The sequence below is a fragment of the Thalassophryne amazonica genome, chromosome 3 (genome assembly GCF_902500255.1).
Source record: "Thalassophryne amazonica chromosome 3, fThaAma1.1, whole genome shotgun sequence".
NCBI classification, from domain to species: Eukaryota; Metazoa; Chordata; class Actinopteri; order Batrachoidiformes; family Batrachoididae; genus Thalassophryne; species Thalassophryne amazonica.
This window is the reverse complement of record NC_047105.1, coordinates 5970011-5990684: the sequence shown is the minus strand read 5'-3', so window position 1 is coordinate 5990684 and position 20674 is coordinate 5970011. Positions and strand designations below refer to the sequence as shown.

Genomic DNA, 20674 nt, shown 5'->3' with positions numbered 1-20674 from the left:
TTGTAATTCATTATTATCAGGTTGCCCTAAAAGTTCCCTGAAAAGCCTTCAGTTAATTCAAAATGCTGCAGCTAGAGTACTGACGGGGACTAGAAGGAGAGAGCATATCTCACCCATATTGGCCTCTCTTCATTGGCTTCCTGTTAATTCTAGAATAGAATTTAAAATTCTTCTTCTTACTTATAAGGTTTTGAATAATCAGGTCCCATCTTATCTTAGGGACTTCATAGTACCATATCACCCCAATAGAGCGCTTCGCTCTCAGACTGCAGGCTTACTTGTAGTTCCTAGGGTTTGTAAGAGTAGAATGGGAGGCAGAGCCTTCAGCTTTCAGGCTCACCTCCTGTGGAACCAGCTCCCAATTCGGATCAGGGAGACAGACACCCTCTCTACTTTTAAGATTAGGCTTAAAACTTTCCTTTTTGCTAAAGCTTATAGTTAGGGCTGGATCAGGTGACCCTGAACCATCCCTTAGTTATGCTGCTATAGACTTAGACTGCTGGGGGGTTCCCATGATGCACTGTTTCTTTCTCTTTTTGCTCTGTATGCACCACTCTGCATTTAATCATTAGTGATTGATCTCTGCTCCCCTCCACAGCATGTCTTTTTCCTGGTTCTCTCCCTCAGCCCCAACCAGTCCCAGCAGAAGACTGCCCCTCCCTGAGCCTGGTTCTGCTGGAGGTTTCTTCCTGTTAAAAGGGAGTTTTTCCTTCCCACTGTCGCCAAGTGCTTGCTCACAGGGGGTCGTTTTGACCGTTGGGGTTTTTACGTAATTATTGTATGGCCTTGCCTTACAATATAAAGCGCCTTGGGGCAACTGTTTGTTGTGATTTGGCGCTATATAAATAAAATTGATTGATTGATTGAGTTGTCCAGGTGGTTTCCATAGTAGAGAAGCTTGAATCATCGACTGGACTGGGTTGCTGGACGCGAGGACGTTTAGCTTCTTCTGCGATTTGAAGCGAAATGTCCTCACGTCAAGTAACCCAGTCCAGTCGAAGAGTCAAGCTTCTCTACAGTATTGTAGTATTTTGGGTTGTATGAAAGTGGCAAAAGTTTGCCATCTACCAAGAAAAAGTTTATCCTTGTATAATATATAGTATGTTTGAGTGAAAGGAATATTGTCTACCAGTAGCATTAGAAATCCGCCACACATCAAAAATATTTATATTTTTAGTATAGGATCTCAAAAGATTTGAGTCCTTGGAAGGTTCCACCCTTTGTGAAGAAGACCTGTCCAAATAAGTGTCCAAAACTAGATTGAAATCCCCTCCAATTATTAGATTAGTACTACAGACATCAGGAATAAGATTCAAAATAAAAAAATCTGGATCATCATTATTCGGTCCATATACATTCAGTAGTGTTACAGGTGTGGAGTGAAATTCTTGCTCATCTGCCATCTGTCTGCTTTTGTACAACCCCTGGCAATAATTATGGAATCACCGGCCTTGGAGGATGTTCATTCAGTTGTTTAATTTTGTAGAAAAAAAGCAGATCACAAACATGACACAAAACTAAAGTCATTTCAAATGGCAACTTTCTGGCTTTAAGAAACACTATAAGAAATCAGGAAAAATAATTGTGGCAGTCAGTAACGGTTGTCATCATCATCAATCAGATCTCATCAATTTTGTCGCAGATGTCCGGCTTAGTTTGGGATAGCTCCGCTTGTAGTGATGCTAGGGTGGCCAGCACTGCTTGGATGTCTGTGCTAGGCGTGTTTGGCGTGGTATCCCCGCCCCCCACTCTGCGCCGGTGCATCAGTAAGGCCTTCCTCGTCGTTTGGCATTTCCTGGGACTTCCCTGCTCGCGTCTGCATTTTTCGCTGTGAAGTGATCAGAGTTTAAAATGGAAAATGCAACAGCCGGTAGGTCGGGGGTTACACAGGTTTTGTTTAAAATGTAATTTTAACGTGAAATCTGCAGGAGCTACGAGACGCGTCTTATCTCCTAATTGCTCTGCAGCACCCCCCTGCACTTCAAATTTTTTTCAGATTATCTAGACACTATATTGATCAAAAGTAGGGATGGGTATCGAGAACTGGTTCCTTTCGGGTATCGTTGAGAAATGATTCGATCCACCGACATCAATAAGCTTTTTACTTAACAATTCCATTATCAGTCCTTCAGAGTGGCCGTTGTTTTTGGGGGTGTTTGTAAGGAAAATGATCATTTCTCTACATTGATTACAGACCCTGCAGCGGGTATGTAATCAACTTTTCTGCAGCGCGGCTGTGCTTTGAACCTTGAACCAATCGAAAATAAATACATACTTACATACAGAAATAACTGTTTCCTGTGAATACCTAGTGACTCTTACATTTTGACTCTTTTATTTAAGTTTAATGACAGTTTGTTTCAGTCAAACCATATTTTCAATGTGTTAATTTCTTCAGTGATTTCCTCCAGAACTATCTGCCAAACTAGAAAACTGCTGCATCCTAGTAAGAGCAGAATACTACTGCAATGAATTTGAATAAGGAAACTTGTTTTGTTTTTTTTTTCTCTCACCAAAATGGATGCTGCACTCACTGCCGTTTATTGTCTGGAATAGTCCCAGATTGCATTTCAGAGCTTCTAGAATTCAAACATTTTCGTGCACGTGGTGTTGGGGGGTAATTTTGGGTTTCAGCTTTTTTGTTTTTCACCACTTTCATCCCTGAATATGTCAATTGTGAGTCACTTTTGTGCGGATTAAAGTTGCTAACAGGGACTCCTGTCTTGTTGCGAGAAAGAAATGTGAATCATCCTCCGTTGTGTTCACACAGCTCCAAACGCTGTCTGCCGAGTCAAGTTAGAATGATAGAGTCCAGTCGGAATTAATAACTTCAAAGCGAAACACCGTTTTGTTTTTTATCAAGATGTCCAGAGATCAAGGAGATCTCTGGACATAAATACAGTGACCATTTTCATATTTATTTACTTTAAGACTCAATGAAATACATAGAAAACCTGTAAAGCCTACCTTTAGTACAAAATTCGCAAGAGGTATCAATAAGGAATTGGATCGATATGCAGAATCGATAATGGCATCGTTATCAATAACATCTTATCAGTACCCATCCCTAATCAAAAGTTATCAAAAGCTTTTTTCTGTGTTGAGGGTGTGGTCGCTATGGTACCACCATTTTGACCCTTCGCCATGGAACATTATACTTAAACAGGTGCTGATGTCACACCCCATCAACTTCATTCCCCCTTCCAAAACATGCAGAACAAGCTGGTGAACATGTGCAGTGATCGCCTTGAAGCTACGAGTAATGGCGTCCATGTGGTGGTGTGCCGAATATCGACCCTTTGCCATGAAATTACATTTTTCCTTTTGATGGTTTTAATGTTGTCATATCATCATGAAAATTGACACACAGGTCAAGCACGACAACTTCTTACAGGAAATGTTCTGTTTACACTTTAACAGGTCCTGATGTCACATAGTTAACCCCATCAACTTCATTCCACTTCTAAAACATGCAGAACAAGTTGCTGAACGTATATGACGATGGCTGTGAAGCTGCGAGTAATGGCGTCCGTGTGGTTGGCATGCCGAATATCAACCCTTCCAGGGTTCTCACCAGCACGGTCCGTTACGCTGTTATAATAAAAAAAATTACACTGCAGTTGGGCTGTTACGTTGTTTTTGAGTGTTATGGGAAAATAATTTCTCTGTTGATTGTGGAGCTGCTGGTTCTGATGTAGAAGCAACATGTCCACAATTTATTCATCAACCTGTTTCAAAGCCATTTCTGCCTTTTTTTTTTTTTTTTTTTTTTTTTTTTTTTTTGTCCAATGCACTACAAATTTCTTTCAGATCATCCAGAGACTATAGTAATCAAAAGTTATCAAAAACCTATTTCTATGTCGAAAGGTGTGGCTACTATGGCATCGCTATTTTGACCCTTCACCATGGAACATCAAGTCATAACTCCTTCATGCTTTGCCTGATTGACTTGAAACTTCACATGTGTGATGAGGGTTGGCCCCAGAACAGAAATTGTGCTGGCCCGGGAGGCGGTGGCACAGGTACGAGGGCCCGTATATGACTGCTTGCAGTCCTACTTGTGAGGTAAATTTGTTCAGCGAGGAGGAATGTACCGCCATAATTGCACACCTGTGTACAGGGTAAAGGCCTGGTGCTTTTATTTTATTATTATTTATCTTTTTGCTGTGTTTTATTCTTTTTTGCTGTTCAACTTTGTTTTTAAAAGTTTGTGAATAAGGGGAATACATACAGCTGTGCTTGAGAGAGACTTCTAACGTCAGTCTGGTCTCCGTCTCTCAGTGACATTGATTATTTAGCTGTATTTTGTAAGCAAATTTATTAGCACAAAATTTCAGCCAACCCTTTTAATGAAAGTTGATTAAATGCTACCCTAAATTAATATGGGGTTTTTTTTTTGTTAAAGTTGGAAAAAAAGCCCTCTCTATTATTATTATTATTATTTATTTATTTTTTTTTTAATTAGGGTTGATTAAATGGCCTCCCTACATTAAATACATTTTTAAATTAAAGTTGATTAACCCCCCACTCTAAATTAATTACATTTTTACCCGAGGCCAAAATATCGGGTATTGCGAAGGCCTTGTGTCTGTCCGTCTGTCTGTGCTCAGCATAAATCCAGTCACATTACTGCCAGAGTCTTCGAATTCACAGGGAACATTCTTGGAACACAGACCTTGGACACGTCCAAAGGTGCCTAACCTGGGCCTGTTGTAAGGGGTTAAAAGGGAATGGTTCAAAGTTCTTATAACATCTCCAGGATGAAATGAATGCAAGAGCTTGTTTGATTCTGAGTTTGACTGATTGGATGCCCGGTGTTTGCTTTGCATTTTCAGAGAGAGGTGAAGGGTGGAAGAGGTGCCTCCAGGCCTTGTTTGTCTTTACAGAGACGAGAGATGTTGTGAAAAACGGTAAGAAAATGAGTGCATGTGCCAACGATTAGGTATTTAGGCAATAAAAGTTTAAAACACAGGAGTGGTCCACAAGCAAAAATCTGTTGTGAATAAATGTTATGTCAACTGAAATCACAAAAACAGGTTTTAATTGTTGATGAACTCACATTTTGATCATAGAAAAGCATTGTGCTTTGTTTGTCCAGCATTAATGGCACAAATAATTTTTTTCTTAATTTTCATCACATTTGCACATAAGGTATGAAAACAAAGCTTGGCAAAGCTAATCAAGCCTGTACTTGTGTCTGTTGGACCACTGTAGAGGTGTGGAGTTGAATGGGGCTGCATTGGGAAGTCTGGGGGACTTTCAGAACTGTCGCTTGTAGACTATGGGCACTCCTCGTGGGTCTAGGACTTTTGCCACATTGCTGTTCGTTAGGTTAGTCATTAGGTTCAACTGACAAGTGCATCATCTCTGTTTGGCATGCAGGACATTTTTATTGATTTTTGTCATTGGTCGATTGGCTAAACCCTCTTCATACAATCAAAAAACATCTGGGGGAGTTTTTCCTGACCATTGTTGCCAACGTGCTGGCTGCACTGCACTACGTGCTCCACTTTTTCATTTAGTTTTCTTGTGTCTGCAACAATCTACTACAGTCTGTGACCCTGAGCTCCTGAAGGTGAGCTGTCCATTGTGCTGATTGCACACTGGATCATCAACACCATGGACAGCTCATCTTCAGGAGCTCTTAATAGCTTGTGCATAGTTTTAGAATCACAACTGCTTTAGTCGTTGTGACTGAACAGTGAGAATGCTGTGCAAACTTTCCCACCTGAGCCACTTTTGTCTTGTGTTTTTGTTTTCCTCTCTTTGCCTTGTAGCATCACCTTCCACCTCCTCCACCCATGATGCCCCTGAAGCCTTGCCGTTTGCAGGCACAGTGACACCGATGCTGAAATGTTTCATCCCAGCATTGCACTACGCCCTGGTAAAGGCTCGCGCCAGCTCTCCGCCGGAGCTGTCTGCTGGTGTGGAGCAACAGGCACGGGAGTACCTCAGTGGCCTGAGTGATGGAAAGGTGGGGTCTGTTTCTTCTGTCAGACATGACACATGCAGAGCGTTTATACATAAAAGCTTTTCTTTCTGTCTGTCGGCTCCAGGTTCGACAGTACCCCATAGGAGAGTACGACGCCACCCTGGATGAACAAAGAAAAGTGTTTCCCGCTCCCAGGCACCACCGGAGCAACATGGACAGCTACCTAAACTCGTACCTGTTCAGCCCCCCCTCCTACGTGCTGCCTGTGGCCAGAGCCAGGCACGCTATGGAGACGCACTCTCAGCCCGAGGAACCTCAGGGCAGGGAGGGAGGGAGCCTGGAGGGCCAGAAGGAGGCGAAGGGGAAAGATGTGTTGAAGAACTCTGGAAAGAAACAACTCATTGATCAGAAGGTTAAACACCACGTTTGCAGCATTTAAAAAAAAAAAAGATAAAGTATGACACTCTGGGAAAACGCTGTCTCGATGAGACGGTGCGCAGTGTGAGATATGTTTGAGTCCTTGGTGAATTTTCTTTGTTGGTCTCATGCAGGAGCTGTTGGACATGGCCCTGTCCCTGAAGAGAGACTCGGAGGACGAGGTGAAGAGTGAGCATGAAGGAAAAGGACAGAAGAGACAGATGGAACAGGAAACATCAAAAAGAACACAGAAGTACCTGAGGGTGTCGCGGGACCCCAGGACACGAGACAGGGTTCCAGGTGAGGAAGTGAAAGTCTGTCAGTGTTTGAATCCACCACTGCAGGGGGTCGCTTTACATGTTGCCCTGTGACAATGTTTGTTTTGCTCCAAGTGTCTGATGCAGCTCCTGTGAAGGACGTTATTGTGGCGATTTTTATTTGGGTCCAAACGTCTCCGGCGCTCTGTGGGGCAAAACCAACTGGAGTCCTGTTGTCATCTGACCACATTCAATGAAGATTTTTTTTTTAATGTTCCGATGTGATGAACCGTTGAAAACGACCCGTTTATCTTTGCTGCACGGTGTCTACAGCTTATTACTTTTTTATACTTAAGATTTTTTTGTTGTAATTTTCTGCTGCGATGTCTTTGCTTTTAGCTCACCTGAAACGTCGTGTGTAAACACATTCTTCTCTGAAACCGCAGGACCATTGAAGCTGAAACATGGTGTGCATGTTCCTGTCCATGAGAACACCAAAGTTTGTTTGAGATGTTCTGATCGGATTTCAAATATGGCTGCTTTGGTGGCCAACTTGAAAATCTCATGTATAGCCATTTGTGAGCCATTTATGCAGCAGTTGAGCTAAAATTTCCTACATTTGTAGCTATTAGAAAGCCTAAAAATGTATTCAACAGACTATGAAATTTTCAATTTTGACCTTTATGACCCCTGGGCTGTGATCACGCCCACTTTTCCTGTTGTCAATTTAAACATCTTAGAAACCACTGAGCCAGTGAAGCTGAAACTTGGTTTATATGTTCCTACCCATGAGGACACAAAAGTTCATTTGAGTTCGCATTGCAGTCTGATTTCAAATATGGAGGCCATATTAAAAATGCCATCTTGAGCCATTGGTCAGCAGTTTTTAAAGATATTCAGCTGAAATTTGGTACAAGGATAGCTAGTAGGTAACTACTAAACATATCTGACAGGTGTTTAAGTTTTTTGTTTTGTTTTTTTTACCTTGATACAGTCGAGTTTGGCCAATTCTCGCTGAAACTCTGTCTTGTATCTTCCAGGTGAGCTACAGTGCCCGTGGCACTATTGTTTTATGATGTTGCTGCCGCTTTTCCACTGAAATTGCAGCAACAAGTGGCAATTTCATATTCATCAAACTGTCAGTTAAATAACTTGATTTTCTTTGGCTCTGGTTTTGGGGCACATAAGGTTTTGTGGTGGCACCGACCAAATGGTCCCCCCCTAAAAATCTGTCCACCTGCCTTCACTGTGCATGCGTCATTTCTGACCACAGCAGCTTGTCCGAGTCTGACTCTATTCACCCAAAGTGATCAAATGGATTAATGTGATTATTAACCATCAGATGAGGGTGGTTGGCTCTCACTGCGGTATTGTATCACTTCCTGTTCCGGAGCACAGCGGTGTTTTTCTGTATCTGTTAGCTGTTTAATCTGCGCAGTTAGATTGATCTAGTTATCTAGATTACGATTTGTTTCCCAGTGTAATCTTTACGTGCCTTAACTAAAGCACTCCTTCTGCTGAATCACCTCTAAATTATTTACACATTATTCACTTTTAGTGTTTTTAGGAATCCGCTAGCTTAGCGTAGCTACTAGCTCTTAGCCGATTTAGCATGGCGGCTTCTCCTGTCTCTCCCGCACTTTTCTCCTCTGGGTGTGAAATGTTTAGTTATTCCTCGGCCTCCTTTAGCAGTAACGGTACTTGTAATAAGTGTAGCTTTTTCGTAGCTTTGGAGGCCAGGCTGGGTGAATTGGAGACTCGGCTCCGCACCATGGAAAATTCTACAGCTAGCCAGGCCCCTGTAGTCGGTGCGGACCAAGGTAGCTTAGCCGCCGTTAGTTCCCCCCTGGCAGATCCCGAGCAGCCGGGAAAGCAGGCTGACTGGGTGACTGTGAGGAGGAAGCGTAGTCCTAAACAGAAGCCCCGTGTACACCGCCAACCCGTTCACATCTCTAACCGTTTTTCCCCACTCAACGACACACCCGCCGAGGATCAAACTCTGGTTATTGGCGACTCTGTTTTGAGAAATGTGAAGTTAGCGACACCAGCAACCATAGTCAATTGTCTTCCAGGTGCCAGAGCAGGCGACATTGAAGGAAATTTGAAACTGCTGGCTAAGGCTAAGCGTAAATTTGGTAAGATTGTAATTCACGTCGGCAGTAATGACACCCGGTTACGCCAATCGGAGGTCACTAAAATTAACATTAAATCGGTGTGTAACTTTGCAAAAACAATGTCGGACTCTGTAGTTTTCTCTGGGCCCCTCCCCAATCGGACCGGGAGTGACATGTTTAGCCGCATGTTCTCATTGAATTGCTGGCTGTCTGAGTGGTGTCCAAAAAATGAGGTGGGCTTCATAGATAATTGGCAAAACTTCTGGGGAAAACCTGGTCTTGTTAGGAGAGACGGCATCCATCCCACTTTGGATGGAGCAGCTCTCATTTCTAGAAATCTGGCCAATTTTCTTAAATCCTCCAAACCGTGACTATCCAGGGTTGGGACCAGGAAGCAGAGTTGTAGTCTTACACACCTCTCTGCAGCTTCTCTCCCCCTGCCATCCCCTCATTACCCCATCCCCGTAGAGACGGTGCCTGCTCCCAGACTACCAATAACCAGCAAAAATCTATTTAAGCATAAAAATTCAAAAACAAAAAATAATATAGCACCTTCAACTGCACCACAGACTAAAACAGTTAAATGTGGTCTATTAAACATTAGGTCTCTCTCTTCTAAGTCCCTGTTGGTAAATGATATAATAATTGATCAACATATTGATTTATTCTGCCTAACAGAAACCTGGTTACAGCAGGATGAATATGTTAGTTTAAATGAGTCAACACCCCCGAGTCACACTAACTGTCAGAATGCTCGTAGCACGGGCCGGGGCGGAGGATTAGCAGCAATCTTCCATTCCAGCTTATTAATTAATCAAAAACCCAGACAGAGCTTTAATTCATTTGAAAGCTTGTCTCTTAGTCTTGTCCATCCAAATTGGAAGTCCCAAAAACCAGTTTTATTTGTTATTATCTATCGTCCACCTGGTCGTTACTGTGAGTTTCTCTGTGAATTTTCAGACCTTTTGTCTGACTTAGTGCTTAGCTCAGATAAGATAATTATAGTGGGCGATTTTAACATCCACACAGATGCTGAGAATGACAGCCTCAACACTGCATTTAATCTATTATTAGACTCTATTGGCTTTGCTCAAAAAGTAAGAGTCCACCCACCACTTTAATCATATCTTAGATCTTGTTCTGACTTATGGTATGGAAATAGAAGACTTAACAGTATTCCCTGAAAACTCCCTTCTGTCTGATCATTTCTTAATAACATTTACATTTACTCTGATGGACTACCCAGCAGTGGGGAATAAGTTTCATTACACTAGAAGTCTTTCAGAAAGCGCTGTAACTAGGTTTAAGGATATGATTCCTTCTTTATGTTCTCTAATGCCATATACCAACACAGTGCAGAGTAGCTACCTAAACTCTGTAAGTGAGATAGAGTATCTCGTCAATAGTTTTACATCCTCATTGAAGACAACTTTGGATGCTGTAGCTCCTCTGAAAAAGAGAGCTTTAAATCAGAAGTGTCTGACTCCGTGGTATAACTCACAAACTCGTAGCTTAAAGCAGATAACCCGTAAGTTGGAGAGGAAATGGCATCTCACTAATTTAGATGATCTTCACTTAGCCTGGAAAAAGAGTCTGTTGCTCTATAAAAAAGCCCTCCGTAAAGCTAGGACATCTTTCTACTCATCACTAATTGAAGAAAATAAGAACAACCCCAGGTTTCTTTTCAGCACTGTAGCCAGGCTGACAAAGAGTCAGAGCTCTATTGAGCTGAGTATTCCATTAACTTTAACTAGTAATGACTTCATGACTTTCTTTGCTAACAAAATTTTAACTATTAGAGAAAAAATTACTCATAACCATCCCAAAGACATATCGTTATCTTTGGCTGCTTTCAGTGATGCCGGTATTTGGTTAGACTCTTTCTCTCCGATTGTTCTGTCTGAGTTATTTTCATTAGTTACTTCATCCAAACCATCAACATGTTTATTAGACCCCATTCCTACCAGGCTGCTCAAGGAAGCCCTACCATTATTTAATGCTTCGATCTTAAATATGATCAATCTATCTTTGTTAGTTGGCTATGTACCACAGGCTTTTAAGGTGGCAGTAATTAAACCATTACTTAAAAAGCCATCACTTGACCCAGCTATCTTAGCTAATTATAGGCCAATCTCCAACCTTCCTTTTCTCTCAAAAATTCTTGAAAGGGTAGTTGTAAAACCGCTAACTGATCATCTGCAGAGGAATGGTCTATTTGAAGAGTTTCAGTCAGGTTTTAGAATTCATCATAGTACAGAAACAGCATTAGTGAAGGTTACAAATGATCTTCTTATGGCCTCGGACAGTGGACTCATCTCTGTGCTTGTTCTGTTAGACCTCAGTGCTGCTTTTGATACTGTTGACCATAAAATTTTATTACAGAGATTAGAGCATGCCATAGGTATTAAAGGCACTGCGCTGTGGTGGATTGAATCATATTTGTCTAATAGATTACAATTTGTTCATGTAAATGGGGAATCTTCTTCACAGACTAAAGTTTATTATGGAGTTCCACAAGGTTCTGTGCTAGGACCAATTTCATTCACTTTATACATGCTTCCCTTAGGCAGTATTATTAGACGGTATTGCTTAAATTTTCATTGTTACGCAGATGATACCCAGCTTTATCTATCCATGAAGCCAGAGGACACACACCAATTAGCTAAACTGCAGGATTGTCTTACAGACATAAAGACATGGATGACCTCTAATTTCCTGCTTTTAAACTCAGATAAAACTGAAGTTATTGTACTTGGCCCCACAAATCTTAGAAACATGGTGTCTAACCAGATCCTTACTCTGGATGGCATTACCCTGACCTCTAGTAATACTGTGAGAAATCTTGGAGTCATTTTTGATCAGGATATGTCATTCAAAGCGCATATTAAACAAATATGTAGGACTGCTTTTTTGCATTTACGCAATATCTCTAAAATCAGAAAGGTCTTGTCTCAGAGTGATGCTGAAAAACTAATTCATGCATTTATTTCCTCTAGGCTGGACTATTGTAATTCATTATTATCTGGTTGTCCTAAAAGTTCCCTTAAAAGCCTTCAGTTAATTCAAAATGCTGCAGCTAGAGTACTGACGGGGACTAGAAGGAGAGAGCATATCTCACCCATATAGGCCTCTCTTCATTGGCTTCCTGTTAATTCTAGAATAGAATTTAAAATTCTTCTTCTTACTTATAAGGTTTTGAATAATCAGGTCCCATGTTATCTTAGGGACCTCGTAGTACCATATCACCCCAATAGAGCGCTTCGCTCTCAGACTGCAGGCTTACTTGTAGTTCCTAGGGTTTGTAAGAGTAGAATGGGAGGCAGAGCCTTCAGCTTTCAGGCTCCTCTCCTGTGGAACCAGCTCCCAATTCAGATCAGGGAGACAGACACCCTCTCTACTTTTAAGATTAGGCTTAAAACTTTCCTTTTTGCTAAAGCTTATAGTTAGGGCTGGATCAGGTGACCCTGAACGATCCCTTAGTTATGCTGCTATAGACTTAGACTGCTGGGGGGTTCCCATGATGCACTGTTTCTTTCTCTTTTTGCTCTGTATGCACCACTCTGCATTTAATCATTAGTGATCGATCTCTGCTCCCCTCCACAGCATGTCTTTTTCCTGGTTCTCTCCCTCAGCCCCAACCAGTCCCAGCAGAAGACTGCCCCTCCCTGAGCCTGGTTCTGCTGGAGGTTTCTTCCTGTTAAAAGGGAGTTTTTCCTTCCCACTGTAGCCAAGTGCTTGCTCACAGGGGGTCGTTTTGACCGTTGGGGTTTTACATAATTATTGTATGGCCTTGCCTTACAATATAAAGCGCCTTGGGGCAACTGTTTGTTGTGATTTGGCGCTATATAAAAAAATTGATTGATTGATTGAGATGACAAAGTAAAACCTCTTAAATCATTCTAAAGTCAGTTTTAAGCAGAAACGAGGCGAAAGTATGTGATGCTTTGAAATGATCGACACACAGCGAACGCATCAGCTCATGTAGCCACGGTGCTCTGATCGCTTTCTCCATCTTTTATGATGAAATAATGATGAATTTATGTGGAAATGATTGTTGTACAAAAGCTTCAGATATCTGTCACTGAGATAGATGATGACTGGAGGCAGTTTGAAATAATTTGTGAACCGCGGCTAATGACGCATGTGCAGTGAAGGCAGGGTGGCCCTGTACTGTTTACTCGAAAATCCAGCAGTTAAAAGAAACTTTGTTTACTGACTGTTTTTTCTTTTTCTTTGTCTGGCTCTTAGTTGAAACTATCGCTGACTCCGCCTATACTGGCTCTCTAGCATCTGTGATTGGCTCGGTGGGTTTGAGGGCTGATGAGCTGTGTGAAAATGGATCTGAGCTCGCCAACAGCCTCATCCACCTGCTGACTGGTATTTATTTACACAGAGACTCTGCACATACTCTTTGTTCTTTGCTGCTTCACCCTCTGGGGTCCATTGACTGTTTTTGACTACTTTTGATTTTACCTTTATAATTTATCTTTAAACTGTGTTTACTTTGCCTTTAGTGTCATTTTTTTCAGCACCTGTGTGACTTTACAGTTTTTTCTTTCATTCTAACGTACTATATGAACACAGTGGACCTAAATTCACACAAAAACTTTAAAGCCGAGGAGAAAAAAAAAGTTTGACTGTGAAAACCATAAACATGTTAATGAACCATTTTTATAACTTAAAATGTAAATATAAATTGTAAATTTCAAAAACATATGTACAAATGAAGCGCAGGAAACACCTGGCGGACCTGCCGGTTTAAGATGTGACTGTTTAAAATGGTTTCCGTGGAAACCCCCAACCTCCAAATGGTTTGTGCTGACACTCCCACACTCCACCTGGGTATTAGCCTCTTCCCACAAACAGCGTCTCTTCTAATGGGAAAATGGTGTACTGTTGTGTTTTTGACTGCAATCACTGAAGCACTCACGAAAAGTGCAGGTTTTTTGTTGTTGTTGTTCCCAGTGGAGAAGGGAAGACGAGGCAAATGGTAGAGGTCACGTCGGTAAGTGTTAACCTACACAGCTAACCAAAGTAGCTGTGTTCTCTTGCCTGTACGACCACCTTGACACGTTTGAGCTCTGGGTCATAAACAAGCCACAACACATGAAAATTCAGTAAGGTATATCTTATATATTATATTCCAATTCTAAGGTGGAACTATGCCAGTATACTAAGGTATATCTAAATATCTAAAAAGGAAGAGTAAAATAGAAGAGTATAAAAGAGTAGAGTAGAGCCACTTAGGTGCCTGGTCTTGAGAACCAGGTATGGTAGGTTCAAAAGCTTTTTTTATCCCATGGGAACTCTCCCTACCCACCCAAGTGGCTCAAGAAAAAAGTATATATAATAATAAATAATAAGACATAAGAAAGATAAGACATCATATATATAACTAAATTTAAATATTAAGGGTAATAAACAACATATACAATAAATATGGTACTATATAATATATAATATACAGGAGTAGGTATTAAAACCTAAATATTAATACAGGAGAAGATTGTAGGATAGGTAATTTAGTATGTAGACTAGTAGTAAAATTAAATTATAGTTAGTAGGCTAAGCTATAAATCTGGTATTTTATTATAGAAACAGAAGCTATGATGTAATGTGTATTGTTATCTATCTAAAGTAACTCTGCTAGCATACTATAGGAAAATAAAAAGCATAATCTATATGCTATCAAATGGAAACCTAAGAACTAAGGTACTGTATGTTGATATCTTTAAAAAGAACACGTAAACTGATGAATCATTAAAAATCTACACCATGTAAAATAAAATTGTAAATAATGAAAATAAGCAAGTTATAGTTAGAAGAGCTAAATTAGCCGTTAATAAGCCAACCGTACCCAGCAAGCTAACAAGATAAACAAAAACGGTAATTAGTGTATAAAGTATGATAGCGTAGTTAAACCTAAAATAATGGTATTAACAAATACATATAAAAATAAATGTGAACAAAAATATGAATGTGGGTTATCAATTAGAAAAGAACCAATTATTTTGTAAGTTACGATAAACGGTGCTACAGCTGGCTAGATAAGCTAACGTTAGCTTACGTTAACTAATTGTACCCCACTCCTCCAGTATTTCCATAAATATAATAATATTAGAAGGGGGGGGGGGACAAGAAAAAGTAAAGCGTGTTGAAATGTATATGGAGACATGATATAAAGGTGGAATAATCCCGGCGCAAGAGAGCTTGACCCTCAAACAAGACTGCGTTGCCAAATTCCTGTCCAACACATGGAGACACATCACAGGCTTGACACTTGCAGGGTGTGTCACTGCTCCTGTTGTCTACCTGGATGCAGCGTTGGCACCTCAGCCTGCCTTTGGTGGCTTTTTGACCAGGATCTGTGCCTGTCATAATGGGCACAGGAATGTAACTCTGGCTCCTGCTCTAGGGGACACCTGTTTTGTCTGTGCCACAGAGCTGACACACCAACTCCATCATAGTCTTTGTGTGTTATGAGCTGGACTTGCTTGACACAGTTTATTTCATGGTGCAAGATCATGGGTTAAAGTTCTCCGTCACCACGACGGATTTCCGTCATTTGGAAAATTTAACCACACATACGCACGCGTACGTGGTGTCATGCGTGTTTTAGGGCCGAAATATGATACTCTCACTGTCAGAGCAACATCCCGTTCTGCACGAATCACAGCAGCAGCAATGTCAGCGTGGACTGCAGAGGAAGGTACTGTGTGAATTTTCACTCCTCTCCACTCTATTTGCTGCTTGCTATAAGCTGTGGTCCTTCTCTTCCCTGTCTTTGTGGGAACATTTGGCAGACACTCCCCAAGTAGAGCGGGGTGTGGCTTTGTTTTGAACCATTGAAGCAATGCTTCGATCTGCTGCCTCGGTTCTGTTTTATTTTGCTCTATCTTAATTTTTCCTTGCTAAAACCCTAAAGAGCATAAATCTGTGAGTAATATTTACCTTTTTATGTTAAACCGACCTGTTATGGTCTTCTGAAACAGTTGATGGATGTATTTTATAACTTAAAAACGGAACTGATGCTAACGCGTTAGCGTGTCTATGGCATTTTCAATGTTAAAGTTAGCATTAAGCTGTAAAAGAGTCAGATGTATTACAAATTGTAATATTTTATTCACTTATTTTTATTTATATATCAATAATAATAATAGCAACAACAATAATAGTAATAACTAATAATGCCACAATACAGTTTTAGAGAGACAAAAATAATCTGATCAGACAAAACAGCAAAGATTAAACCAACTAATAATGAACATAAATAAATAAATATAGAAATAACTGTTTCCTGTGAACACCTAGTGACTCTTAAACCTCCACTTCATCCCTGTTTTATTTAAGTTTAATGACAATTTATTTCCGTCAAACCGCATCTAAGCTGTGTTTTTACACAAGAAAAAAATAAAATGTGGTAAATTGCACATCAGTGTCTTTTTTCATGAAAATATCTTATTAAATATAACATATTACACTTTAGTCATGCCTTTAAAATACTTTTGTGGACTCTTGGTGTAATATGTTGTCATTAGTTGAGATAGTTGCTGTAGGCATCTAAAAATGCTCATAATCGGGTGAAACCTGATGGAAATCTCTGTGGTGTGTCAGTGATGTATGTATGTGCAAAATAAGGTCAAACGTTGATGTTGTGTGATAAAGACCTTTTAATAATAACTCACTTCAAGAAATAATGGCAAAACTCACATGTAAGTAAAAACAAAAAATAAAAAATGATTAATTGAAAAATAATCAGCCGATTAATTACTTACTAATTACTAAAATGAATTACTTACTAATTAATTACTAAAATTACTAAATTAATTACTAAAATAATCCTTAGTTGCAACCCTAGTTTGTTTTACGAGTGAGAGCATTTTACCAATTAAATGTGAATAAGCCAGTTTTTAGTTTCTCAGTTCGCATGCGTTTTCAAAACGGGTGACAGTGTTACTTTGTGCACAGCAGAACAACGTTGTCAATTGCTTTAGGCCCTAATTTTGTATTTTATTGACTGTACAACCAGTGACACAGCACCCATTTGGTGCATTCACTGGAATGGAACCAATCAGAATGCTACAGAAGATAAAGAATTTTTACTTGACAGTTTGAAGTGAGTTTTCTTTGTTTCAGAGGACTTCATACCCATTAAAATTCACCAGAATATACTAAATTTGACTTGCTCTTTTAAAAATTTTCTGGGGGAGCACCCCCAGACTCCCCCATAATCAAGGCTACACACCACCACCCATTCATGTATCTTTAAGTTCAGGTTTTGCATTCTTTTTATGCTTTGTCTCTCTCTCCTTAGAGGCTGTTTAGAATAAATTTGTATACTGTATAATGTGTTTATTGTATTTATTGAGGGAAAAAAAAACAGTGTGTGCCCCCACTACGCCACATTTTAGGGAATTGCTGGCATTGATTTTTGCCAGGAAAAAAAATTCAGTCAGATGAAAATTTATTGCTTTAACCCATGTGCAAGATGAATGCATTTGTGGTTGCAATGTAAAGGAAGTGTGGCCACACAGTCCTGTACCAGCAAGCTGTTTTTCTGTGGCTGAAGTACTGGATGACCTGATCAGACTTGTCGACTCCACTCCTGTTTTTATTATAGGCCATGACAGGCGTGGGACAGGAAATGTCTTTCACAGTCCGGTGTCCATCCTTCACCCTTGTCCGCACTATTTCACCTGATCCATACAGGATGGATGGTGCAGCACACAAACACCATAATGTAGCAGATAACTGAAACAGTCCTTCACATGGTGATATAAGCACCAAATTTGCCACAAATACACCTTAGACACTTGAAAAAACCGAGTAGCCACTTGAATTTTATAGGTGGCCAGGTAGGGGTCAGTGGAAGAATTACACAGAGGTCAAAATGTAAAAGTGTTCCAGTTGTATCGAAAGCTATACCACATTATGTGTCTATCACAAAGATTCCAAAAAGGTATACTTTGGACTATCTGTGATTGAATCTTATGGGGTAAAAACATTAAGAATGGTGACAAAGGTCACTTTCAGTTTGTAGAGGGGTCAAAAGTTAAAGTTGCTTCAAATTTGGTAAAAAAAAGAAAAAAAGAAAAGGGGGGATGCATATTATTGGTTGAACTAATAAGATTAATAAATGGTATAGTTTTGACCATGTTGAATGCTTGGTCTGCAAGGTAAAGGTCAAACAAGGTCAATGTCCACTGGATTCTGACATCTGACATATCCTCCTGACTACCTGAATGAATGAATGAATATATATATATATATATATATATATATAGTGTAGTGTATGTATGTACGAGGGCTGTCAAAGTATAGGTCCTTTTTATTTTTTTCAAAAACTATATGGATTTCATTCATATGTTTTTACGTCAGACATGCTTGAACCCTCGTGCGCATGCGTGAGTTTTTCCACGCCTGTCGGTGACGTTATCTGCCTGTGAGCACTCCTTGTGGGAGGAGTCGTCCAGCCCCTCGTCGGAATTGCTTTGTCTGAGAAGTTGATGACAGACTGGCGCTTTGTTTGATCAAAATTTTTTCTAAATCTGTGAGGCACATCGAAGTGGACACGGTTCGAAAAATTAAGCTGGTTTTCAGTGAAAATTTTAATGGCTGATGAGAGATTTTGAGATGATACTGTCGCTTTAAGGACTTCCCACAGAGCGTGACGTCGTGCAGCGCTCTCAGGCGCCGTCGTCAGCCTGTTTCAAGCTGAAAACCTCCACATTTCAGGCTCTATTGATCCAGGACGTCGTGAGAGAACAGAGAAGTTTCAGAAGAAGTCGGTTTCAGCATTTTATCCAGATATTCCACTGTTAAAGGAGTTTTTTTTAATGAAAGACGTGCGGACGGGTCCGCGCGTCGGGACGCAGCCGGCGCGGTGCCACAGGAAAAACACCTCTGTGTTGATAACCATTTGTAAAATCCAGGTGGCTTTTGATGGCTTTCAGTGGAATGAGTATATGAGAAATTGTTTAACAGCTGGACATGTTCCAATTTGTCCTTAAGGCTTCCAACGGAGGTGTTTTTCCTGTGGCGGAGCATCGCGGCGGCTGCGAGCCGACGCTGCAATCCGTCCGCACGTCTTTCATTAAAAAAATCTCCTTTAACAGTGGAATATCCAGATAAAATGCTGAAACCGACTTCTTCTGAAACTTCTCTGTTCTCTCACGACGTCCTGGATCAATAGAGCCTGAAATGTGGAGGTTTTCATCTTGAAACAGGCTGACGACGGCGCCTGACAGTGCTGCAAGACGTCTCGCACCGTGGGAAGTCCTTAAAGCGACAGTATCGCCTCAAAATCTCTCATCAGCCGTTAAAATTTTCACCGAAAACCAGCTTAATTTTTCGAATCGTGTCCACTTCGATGTGTCTCACAGGTTTAGAAAAAATTTTGATCAAACAAAGCGCCAGTTTCTCAGCAACTTCTCAGACAAAGGAATTACGACGAGGGGCTGGACGACTCCTCCCACAAGGAGTGCTCACAGGTGAATGACGTCACCGACAGGCGTGGAAAAACTCACGCATGCGCACGAGGGTTCAAGCATGTCTGACGTAAAAACATATGAATGAAATCCATATAGTTCTTGAAAAAAAATAAAAAGGGCCATTACTTTATTGACAGACCTCGTATGTATGTATGTATGTCCTGGTAGTCAGGAGGTTAAGTTACCCTGTAGCATCACTGGAAATGACACATGGTGCAAACTAGTCCTTTTTAGAACCCTGCGAACGCAACCAATAATTTGCATCACTTTTTACAATGTTTGTCATTTACTCTTACAAAACAGGAGCAGTCAAAGTAGACCCATGATGAGCAGTGATTCTCAAAGCATGAGGTACAAATGTAGTCGGGGGGGGGGGGGGGGGGGGGGTGATTTGGTGTGTTACAGATAAACTCTTTGCTGCTGTCTGATTTCTTTCTGTGTATCAGCAGCTTTACGTTTTATGACACATGAAACAACTGGGACCGTTTCAGCAAACTTCTGTGAATTTTTTTTGGAGTGTATTGGTTGGAATAATTGTTGATTTATTTTATTTCTCTCCCTGTTTTTTGTATCTGACAGGCTTCAGTCAGGCTGCAGCACCCAGTAAGAGTCTTAAGGAGGAGGAGGTGAAAACTGAATCGTCTCCGTTCGATAAGTTGGCTGTCAAACTGGGACTGCCTAACGACTGTGACGTCGAGCTGAGGAAGCAGGAGGAGCTGGAGGTGAACGTGACGCATTTTCACACGGACATTCTGAAATGTTAATGTGAGACACTTTGAAGAAAAATATAAAACTAAGCAAAGTGGGAGTGAGAGCTTCTGCTATCTCTGGTTTTACTCAGTCAGCCATCGCAGGCCAAAACCTTTTCTCCTGACCTCAATTGATCAGGCTGTAATCCCGCTTTTGGCAAGTGGGATCAGTTCCCACCTGCCACCATCTTAGGTGGAATCAAGCTCATTGAGGTGTAGCTGTGAGTACGACGCCACAGCACACCTGGGTCACAGCATCACGACTTAGAACCAGAAACCTGTCAAACTTCGTACGTGAAGTTGAGCGGTGTGATCAACACGCCTGTAACACGCCCACACTGTCATCACTGTGGCGGTTGAACAATGACGAGTTCAGTCTGAGTTCCATCAGGACCGGTCAAATCTGCAGCATGGGTGCTGGATCCATGACATCTGGGTGGCAACCAGCCAGGCAGACAGCCGGTCAAGCTGCATCTCTGGAAAGCAACCATCAGTCTGCTACTGCCAGGTGACATGTGGGCGTGTCCTCGACCTTCTCCAGCCACTGGGGTCCTCAACATGGATGCACCTGTGTGTTGGATTGTGACCAGAGAAACGCACTGCGTGGACAAAAGGTCCTCATTGTAGTGTCCCCCAAGGATCCTTCAAAGAGACCTGGTACCAAAGACATCCAGTCATCTCCTTAGGTCCAGGGATGCTTATTCGCTGTCTTTGG

The 20674-nt window shown here is 41.1% G+C and overlaps 1 protein-coding gene across 1 annotated transcript in view; it reads left to right on the top strand.

Moving 5' to 3' along the window:
- Positions 1–20674, top strand: part of tasora (transcription activation suppressor a) — a 186615-nt gene that overhangs the window by 117805 nt on the left and 48136 nt on the right. Inside the window, exons 13-18 of the mRNA XM_034165189.1 lie at positions 4836–4910; positions 5778–5974; positions 6057–6344; positions 6484–6649; positions 12969–13097; positions 19790–19932. Coding sequence (XP_034021080.1) covers positions 4836–4910; positions 5778–5974; positions 6057–6344; positions 6484–6649; positions 12969–13097; positions 19790–19932 — 998 coding nt within the window. The remainder of the gene's footprint in view (positions 1–4835; positions 4911–5777; positions 5975–6056; positions 6345–6483; positions 6650–12968; positions 13098–19789; positions 19933–20674) is intronic.